Below are 10102 nucleotides of genomic sequence, written 5' to 3' on the forward strand. Positions count from 1 at the left end.
AATAATATTTATTCTTTCTCCTAAAACAAACTGCAGTGTCCTTATCTAAGTGGCAGTCACAATGTACACTGTTTGGATGAAACAATGCATGTTTTTCTTTCTTTTACATTTTTTTACATATTTGATAGTATTTTTAAGCAAACATATTCAACCTGTAAAATGTATCCTTTTGTTACTTTTCCATAATGCATAGAAAATAGAAAATATTCCAACATAATTTGTTGACAGCTTGGTGATACTGTTTTTTTCTGATTTCCATGTCAAACTAGTTCAATGGGAAGCAGTAATTGCAAATCCATCAATTTATCTCTCCATAGTAATAAATCCTACAAATTCCAACTTAACACAATACATTACCAGTAAAGTCCAAGTTTGTAGTGGCTGTTGTTGAGGTTTTCTTTGGTGTGACAGTAGTATAGATAGTGTTTATGTTCGCTACATCTGAAAAAAAATATTAATCAATTTTTACATTAACAAAGATCTAATTATGATTCAGGTAAACAAAGGTAAAATGTAAATGTATTTACCTGCGCAGTATGCCAAAGAGCAAAAAGCTGGTTTCACAAACTCATAAACAAAATAATTGCCTGGACAGGCTTTGACTTTAATGGGATTGGATTGGAAATAGCAGCAGTTATTGTCCCAGTGACCGCAGACATCTCGAGTGACCACTCCATCCTCAACTGTTGGATGTCCTCCGTTCAGCCACAGTGGAGCATGAGTGCTGCAGCTATACTCATCAACACATGTGTCTGGCATCTGAACGCTAATACCCTGAATGAAGAGACGGTACCAGCCATCCCAGCTAACCTCACAGTCACACATTATTTCAGAGGTATATTGATTGTTGGTGGCTCTCCATGGATTATCTAGTACATTGTAGTCATAGCAGGGGTCAACAGGAGGAACTGCTGTGAAGAAAAAAAAAATAATGTTTTTGCAAAAGTTTATTTTCACATGTTATATACTTTTTTACTGTTGGATAGTCGTAGTATAAAATAATTATTTTCAAAGCTTAAATCAATTTTTGAGTCTGATCATCTCTTTTTATTTGTGTCAAAGGGGCATAAGCAGCAAACCTGGAGTTTATAATTGAAAGATGATTACTATTAGTTTAACTTTGGCAAGAATGCTTGCAATGCTCCTTATTTGTTATAACTGATTTGAGTAAGCTGGTCTGTAAGCCTATTTGCCTTTTTTAACCATTCACAGAGTGCATATATTAGTCATAAAGTTTTCATTGTTTTCCAACACTGAACTAAAGGATATTTTTTCTTGACACTGATCAACAGACAAAGAAAAACTGTCAAATTGTATTGGTCAATATGTATTGCAAATATCAAACACAAAATAATTGATTTCATCTATATTTACCCCATTTGAGTCGGTATTAAGTAGGTGAACCATTAACAACATTACAGCTTTGTATGGGTAGGTTGTATGGAGATCGGGAGTTGACTGACTTTTTAAGACCATGCATGAATTCTACTGTAGGTTGACTTTGAGATCTAACCTCTGAGTTGGTCACTCCAGAATATTAATATTGTTGTTTTTTCTCACCAGCCATTTCTGTGTAGTGTTGGTTTTTTCAATGCCTTGTCATGCCTTGTGTGCTTTTAAATTAGTTTTAGCAAAGCTGCAAGGTTCTTTTTTCTTCATTATGTAAACAGTGCCAAAATACTGACTCAACAGTTACAATCAGATTAAACTCCCTGACTACGCACAGATGTTCTCTAATACTTAATATTTATGTGACTGAATATAAACTAATCAGCTTCACCAGTCAGTGAAGAATGAAGTGTCATATTAAACATGAATACTGATGAAAGTTTAGTTTTGATTTTATGTTTGTAATTAAAAAAAAAAAACATGTTGTAGAGATACGTTTTCGCTTTAAGATTTGACCCTTATTCTGTTGATCAGTGGCAAAAAAACAAAACAAATGAAGTCCACTGTGATTCAATGCTGCAAAACAACTCTTTTGAAAATTGTCAAATGAAGTGTGAGAAATGATAGGAATTATATATAAATTACATAATAAATAAATAAATAAATGAATATCCATACTGTCTCATTTATTCTGCACAACCTATTAATAAAGTAAAACCAACAGTAATATATAGTCTACCTCTATGGGCAGTAATAATGCAAAAGTAACAATAATTTTACGTGCAACAATGTATAGATTTTACATAGCTTTTAAAAATATTTTTAAACTTTGTAATGTTTTTCTTTTTTTTTCTTTTTTTTAAAGCATTAAACATTTTTAATACTTTAATACTTCTCTTTACGTTTGAACTTTATTCCATTTTTAAAAAGCTATGAACACTTTTACTCCAATTCATTTCCTTTTAATTTTTGTGACTGTAAATCATGGAATTTTTAATAACTGTTATTATTTACATAAAATCACAAACATGAATCTGATTTGCTCGTGCAAAACAATAGTCCTCCAGACTGCAAAACATTACATTACCAGTCGTAATTGTAGTTGTGACAGTATAAGTGGTGTTGATGTTCATTACTTCTATAAAGAGAGAGAGAGGGAGAAAGAGATTCAAATCAAATCAACAAAGATAAAATTATGACTTACATAAACAAAGGGAAAATATAAAGATATTTACCTGCACAATATGCTAAAAAGCAGAAAGCTGGTTTCACAAACTCATAGACATAATAATCTCCCAGACATGCTTTGACTTTAATGGGATTGGACAGAAAAGAGCAGCAGTCATTGTCATAGTGACCGCAGACACCTCGAGTGACCACTCCATCTCCAATTGTTGGATGTCCTCCATTCAGCCACAGTGGTGCATGAGTGCCACAGCTGTCCTGATCAACACATGTGTCTGGCATCTGAACGCTCTGACCCTGAATGAAGAGACGGTACCAACCGTTCCAGTTGACCTCACAGTCACACATTATTTGAGAGGAATATTTATTGTTGGTGGCTCTTCGAGGATCATCCAGCACATTGTAGTTGTAGCAAGGATCATCTGTTATGGAACATTAAAATTGACATTTTTTTATACTATTACATGAGATTAGAAAAATGCTTTCCTTAAGCTACCTTTTTTAAGTTATTGACATCTAAAGACTGAACATCTATTTTCCTTTAGCAGTGACAATGAGGATATAAACAGTCTAACATGCCCTACTATTGTAGGGTAGTGTAAATTAAATAAAACGACGAATAATGAAAGAAGGATAGTGGAAAATATAAATGAAATGTGGAATGTGTAGCTCAGGATGTGACAGAATGAGTGATACGGTGGCGGGATGCACACACCTACACTCTTAAAAATAAAGGTGCTTCAAAAGGTTCTTCACAGCGATGCCATAGAAGAACCATTTTTGGTTCCACAAAGAACCATTCAGCCAAAGGTTCTTTAAAGAACCATCTCTTTCTTACCTTTTTATAATCTGTAGAACCTTCTTTCACCACAAATAACCTTTTGTGAAACAGAAAGGTTCTTCAGATGTTAAAGGTTCTTTATGGAACCATTTAGACAAAAAGGTTTTTCTATGGCATCGTGAAGCACCTTTATTTTTAAGAGTGTACACTATGTGGATTTTAAGATGAAATTGCATGACGTACTAGTACATTCCATTAGTTGTATACACTATTGCGACATGCTCCAAAATATGTACTTTTTTAATCACAAAAAGTACATACTTTTAGGGTGATTTCTGACACACCACAAACTTTTCACAATCCATTTATTTTGAGTGACTTAGTGCGGTTTGTTAAAGAACAATGTCTAATTGCTATCAGGATGGACTGGGAATGCTAGAGACTTTCATGCCATGAAATAAGAGAGACCAAAGAGAACAGGGTTAACACTTTTCAATAAACTAAGTAGTAGGGTACTTTTGATTGCATTTATAGTTTTTTCTCAATCTACGTGATCCAAACAGACTCTTACTTTAGCCAGCAGTTTCAATGCATAATGAAGTACTGTGTGCTATTCAGCTAATGTAGCAAATACTGATATTAGAACTATTGAAGTTTCTCAATACTATTGAAATAACCTGTTTATCATAAAGAGAGATCTTTTTTTTCCCTCAACAATTGAGTTTGTCTAATTGAAGGCTAGAGATCGAAATGCGAAGCAGTATGGTGAAGTGAAAGTTTTATTTTAAACATTGTTATTAGCATATGAATGGAAAGAATTACCTGTTGATTGTCCATCAATTATTTCACCTTTAAAACAAAAGAATATAAGAATAATAGATTAATTTTAAAAGATGATACAGTCAGTTCACTTATTTGAATACAGCATCATTCCAGTGTTTTTTGGCCACAGGTGTATTTTCAAATATGTATAAAACACTCACCATACAGTAGCAGCATTGAAACACACAATGAGAATATGAACCTCATTGTGAATACCAGCACCTCCTACTCCTGCACGCACACATATACACGTGAAAAATTAGTTTCTATAGTTATTGTAGTAAATTTAGTTTAATTTGTTGTCAACAGTTGGAAAAACAGCAGTTGTTTACAGTTTACAGATGTTTATATAAAATGTTATGACATATGTAACAAAACAATATGTTACAAAATAATTTAGATTTATCAAAAGCAGATGACTGAAAGAGTGATAAGAGCTCAGTGGGATAAAATGAGGCAAAGTAACTTTACCTGAGACAAAATGTTGATACACAGTAAACTCCAAAACACAGTGATGCTTAATCCCGTTACTGAATGCAATGAAGAAAGAACTTCAGGTGTCACAGTCTTGTCTATGACTGTATTAATAAATGTGGGTGGACCTTTTCTAAAACCTGGGTTGGGTTAAGTTGGCAACAAAACAATACACCACCTCCAACAATAATTTGGAGGTTTTTATTTGTTTCTTTTTCCCCCTCCTTTTTTTTTCATGTCACATGACGCCAGTAATTCTTTGTACACCTGCCATTGAGAAAAAATTTTTTTAGCCTTGAATAGATGGACGTAGATAGAAGACAATCAGATTAACCTGTATTATGATGATACTCATTCCCAAAATCATTACAGTCAATCAGACTATTACTGTTGCTTTTACACATTCACCCCAATTAATCAATGTTCTCAAAACAGTTCATAATTTTCTTAAACATACTATAAATGATTCATGATTTGATACAAATTACATACAACTTTGTCTTAAAATACTACACACAAACTTCTCTGATTCAAGGTTCAAGTGTTAACGTTAATTAACGTTAAGTTAATGCTTTCACTGATTTTTCTATACATAAATAAGTTAACAGAAGAATAGGAAGAAGTGCAGCATGGAATGGGCAGAGGAAGAGTAGAAGAAATAGGAGGAAGAGGAGGTGATAAGAGGAAGAGTGATGGAGATAGAAAGAGATGATGGGAGAAAAGTAGGAGAGGATATATGAAGAGGAGAGGAAGAAGAGAGAATAAGAGTGGAGGGCTCTTAAAGAGAAAGATGGGATATATAAAAAAGGGCACAGAGGAACCTCAAACGAATCAGTCTAACTGTGATTGTGTTATGAATCAGTGGTCAGAGAAGCCAGCATCACCGGCTTTCCTGTGATGCATGAATTCATTATTCAGTGAGCCAGAACTGGCAAATCAAGAGTCTGTTCGGATGGCTGTTTTCATTGTTTTTGAGATCATTAGGCTTAGTTTGGACAATTTGTGCAAAATCAGTGTTATGAATCCATAATGATGTAAATTGCACATACCTGTCTTTTTAAACTACATTACGTAGGCTAGTTGTCCAGTGTCACTGTCATAGTGTTTTTAATCTCCCTGTAATAATTTGCCTCTGCAGAATCTCAGGCCTGGAATATATTACATAATTTAAAGACAGACTTTACCCCTGACAAATCACCTTTTCCATTGTGATACTGAGTTGTTTTATTATTTATTTTATGTTAGTTTCTAACTCATTTGTTCAATTTCATTTATATATTCAGTTTTAATTATTACTTTTCACTTTATATTATTTTGCAATTACTATAGCTGGAAAAAAAGAATCTTGGGTGGATCTGTGCCCTCTGGTCCTTTTATGGCCTCACCCATAATATAGACAGCAGCAACATAATGACGTGCATGTATATGTGTGTGTGTGTTATGAGCATTTTTGTGTGTGTGTGTGTGTGTGTGTGTGTGTGTGTGTGTGTGTGTGTTTGTGTGTCAAAATGCAGCGTCTTTTTATTTCCAAACTATTCTTGTATACTGACTGGGAGAACAAGCCATCATTCAGGGTGGATCAAAGCTTTATGCAGCCTCACCTGTGTGAACAATCAATATGATAACAATACACAAATATTTTTGGGGATCTACAAAATAACAGAACCTTACCCTATCTGACCTTATATGAAGAGAATTTCAACCAGCACTTCAACATTCTTCAGATCCTTTAGAAATGAAGATACATTGCTACACACAATTGACGCAAATAAGTATCAGTATCATCACTATAGAAAATTAAAACAATTGCACAGATGGTATTTAAATATCAATATCACATCTATCTCAATATATTACTCCAAAACAAAAGGGAAACAGATTATGAAGCCAGCTCTGTTACCTCATTTGTTCTTTTGCATTTTCCTTTTATTTCATATTTGAACAAACATGTTTCTGATGGTGTTTTTTATAGCCCTGCCTCTTATGTAAGATTCATTTATTGCATTATACATAATGTAAATCAGAATTAAAATGTAATGATTTTATGCTTGCGGGTGAACAAGTAAACATTATTACAATAATGAAATTTTGAGAACTGCAACCAGTTCAGTTACTTCCATATCTATTAAAATACTGTAGGCTATTCATATAAACCATAATATAGATATTATATAATGTGTCTAGAGAAAATCATCGGTGCCGCCATGTGGTTACGACGATCGCGCGCTGATGACGCAGCAGATCAGAACAGTGTCGTGTGCGAGCATGTTGCAACAAAAACATTCTGAACAGGTTTTTTGACAGCGACTGCTTGTTCTTTGCCTTCCAACCAAGGTAGGTGTTTTAGTTAAAGACTGTTTTTATCAACCCTTTTTAGTGATTTTGACATAATTATAGCATTATGTTGGTGAATAATACAGTATGACAGGGATCCTGAAATCTGGCCAGCGAGATCCACTTTCCTGCAGAGTTTAGCTCTAACCCTAATCAAACACACCTGAGCATGCTTCAGGATCATCAGGATCATAAGAAAATCACAGGTAGGTGAGTTTGATCAGGGTTGGAGCTAAACTCTGCAGCGCATTGGCCCTCCAGGGCAAGATTTGTTTAACTTGTATATACCATATCAGCATACCTGACAACTATATGCAGTGCATGTATGTATTATTTAAAGGGCATATATAGGATTTAATTTTAAAGTGTCTTTTTTACATGCAGTAATTTTTCTCCTGTCTGTTTATTTTGTATTCTGTAATAGTTTGTTAAATAGCCAATTTTATTTAGCTTATTCAATGCATTATTATGCTTCTTCTTCTTCTTCTTGTTTATTTATCCAGCTAACTATCGAGCTCATTGAATGGTTTTTCTGAGGTAAATGTAACGTTACATGACATTGATTACAAGCCATTTTAGTGATGTCTTTCTGCGGTTAAAACACTGATTTAATGATTACATGAGACATGATATATTTTGGTAAGTTGTACTTTCAACATTCCTTCATTCATGTTTATTTTGTGCTGTAACTAGAAAAGAGGATATCATGCAACATTAAAGAGAGTCAAATGGTATTTATTGTTTGAATTTCGTAACAATTTGAAAGCTGAGACTTTGTTTAAAAAACTTTGTTTCTCTCTCTCTCTCTCTCTCTCTCTCTCTCTCTCTCTCTCTCTCTCTCTCTCTCTCTCTCTCTCTCTCTCTCTCTCTCTCTCTCTCTCTCTCTCTCTCTCTCTCTCTCTCTCTCTCTCTCTCTCTCTCTCTCTCTCTCTCTCTCTCTCTCTCTCTCTCTCTCTCTCTCTCTCTCTCTAAAATGTAAATAATTGTGAAAAAAAAAATTTCAGGATCAGGACAAAAACAAGTAATACTATCAGAAAAAAGTACTATGAAATACTATCAGAGAACTACACAGGGATCAGACAATGTCACAGGACACTTTACTTTTTGCACCACTGGTCAGGACGACCTGTGCCCTCTGGCCCTTTTATGGCCTCACCCATAATATAGACAGCAGTATATGACGTACATGTATGTGTATGTGTGTTATGAGCATTGTGTGTGTGTGTCAAAAAATGCAGTGTCTTTTTATTTCCAAACCATTCTTATATATTGAGCTCACCAAAAAACTGACAGTCTTAGAAGTGTGTCGCTGTATAATTGCCAGAAGTCGCGTCGCACCGGACAGCGAGCATGGAAAGCAAGAGTTCAACAAGCGGCCATTTTTCCACTCCACATGGTAAGCCATATTCTTTAGTCTCACTTGAAAACCTTCTCCCGAGCCAACAGACACTGGTGAGGTGTCCTCTTTTCACCTCGAAGGTGTAAGAGACCTTGCCTCCATTTCCATTTCCACCATTAATTGACTCACTCCACCCATTCCGTTAAAAGTGAAAGTGAAAGCAAACATTGCACACTGCCAAACATGAAACACACACAAAGTGCACAAAGTCTCCAGAAGAGGGCAGCAAAAACAAGTTTAGCAGCTCTGAACATTTAAGGAAGCAAAAAGGGTACATGGACTCCTGCTCTAAATTGCTTTAAATTATGTGACTGCTTTTTGTAAGGAATTTGAAAAGCAGATCACACCACTGATTGTAGTTAAAACATGCTTATTTCCGTTAAACAATGATGCATGTTAAATTACCCAATAGATAGAGCATTTACTCTTTATACTGACATAAAATCATAACAAAAGTAACAGAGAAAAGAGTTACAATTATACCTGCACAGTTCATAGGCTAGGATACTGATATGTTGGGTTTGACAAAGTCATAGACATAATCATCTCCTGGACAGGCTTTGACTTGAATAGACCTGGATCTGTAAGTGACACACTGGTTGAAAAACAACAATGACCAATGTGAATAAAATCCCATGACTTCACGGGTCACCACTCCATCCTCAAGTGTCAGATGAGAGCCCTTGAGATACAGTCCAGTTTCACCACCACATCCCACATAACTCACACAGCACTCAGACATCTGAGCACTTTCTCCATTCAAATACAGCCGACACCAGCCACTCCATTCAACTTTTCATTTTCATTCAACAAGAGCAAATTTGTTTTTATTTCCAATATATTTGTTAATGTTTTAATGTTTCTTGAAGCACTTGGAGACGTTGCCACAGCTCTTCTGGATTTAGTCTGTCTCATTTTTTTCTGATTCTTCATGTCAGAAGGACTGGATGTTGATGAGATCAGATCTCTGTGTGGAGCTCCTTGTGCATACAAAAATCTCACTGGATTATTACAATTAATGGCAAAAGGTATGTTTGGAAATGTAAACTGGTATTTCCTACTGACACACTAAAGCAAAAGATAGAAATACCTGGCTTAAAACCTTCTTTTTTTTTTTGTGAAAATACTAGAGGCCTAAGACTTCTGCACAGTAGTGTATAATTGAATTTAACATTTAATTTCCAATTAACCACAACAGGTTTCATACATGTTAAGCCTTCCATTTAAATTCCTCAGAAATCTATCTAGACAGAATATAATTTAAAATCATGCACTTGTTTATTCCAAATACATTTCCTAAAAGGGCTGAAGCACTAAAGTCGCTCTGAATAAAAACATATGCTTAAAGTGTCAAAAACTTGTTGATAACATGAGGTGAAAATAAATAATGCTTTTATCCATTTGAATCCATGAAATAGGAGATAGGTGAAAATGGTGTTTGGTATTAGTGCACAAACAGTGTAATTTCCTTAAAAATGTGGTCATAGCTGTCATACCGACTATCATCTCTCTCTAGTTGGTTTTCAGGTTTTGCTGTTCTTGCTCTAACCAGCAGGTGAAGTCTGGTGTTACTGTTCTACTGTCTATCATGGATCATCCAACCTGTTACTCCACCCATTTTACCAGTTCATCATTACCATCTCATTATATTCCTGTGTGTGTGTGTGTGTGTGTGTGTGTGTGTGTGTGTGTGTGTGTGTGTCTCTTTTTTTTTATTG

The 10102-nt window shown here is 34.8% G+C and overlaps 1 protein-coding gene across 1 annotated transcript in view; it reads right to left on the reverse strand.

The window, feature by feature from the left end:
• The window catches only part of LOC107666944 (uncharacterized), an 8339-nt gene extending 2299 nt beyond the window's left edge, over nucleotides 1–6040 (reverse strand). The window contains exons 1-4 of the mRNA XM_016458482.1: nucleotides 6037–6040; nucleotides 2625–2996; nucleotides 2477–2527; nucleotides 528–911 (exon numbers count right to left, since the gene is read on the reverse strand). Of these exons, the coding sequence (XP_016313968.1) occupies nucleotides 528–911; nucleotides 2477–2527; nucleotides 2625–2996; nucleotides 6037–6040 (811 nt within the window). The remainder of the gene's footprint in view (nucleotides 1–527; nucleotides 912–2476; nucleotides 2528–2624; nucleotides 2997–6036) is intronic.
• Nucleotides 6041–10102: the final 4062 nt, after the last annotated feature.

The sequence above is a fragment of the Sinocyclocheilus anshuiensis genome, unplaced genomic scaffold (genome assembly GCF_001515605.1).
Source record: "Sinocyclocheilus anshuiensis isolate Anshui unplaced genomic scaffold, SAMN03320099.WGS_v1.1 scaffold1500, whole genome shotgun sequence".
NCBI classification, from domain to species: Eukaryota; Metazoa; Chordata; class Actinopteri; order Cypriniformes; family Cyprinidae; genus Sinocyclocheilus; species Sinocyclocheilus anshuiensis.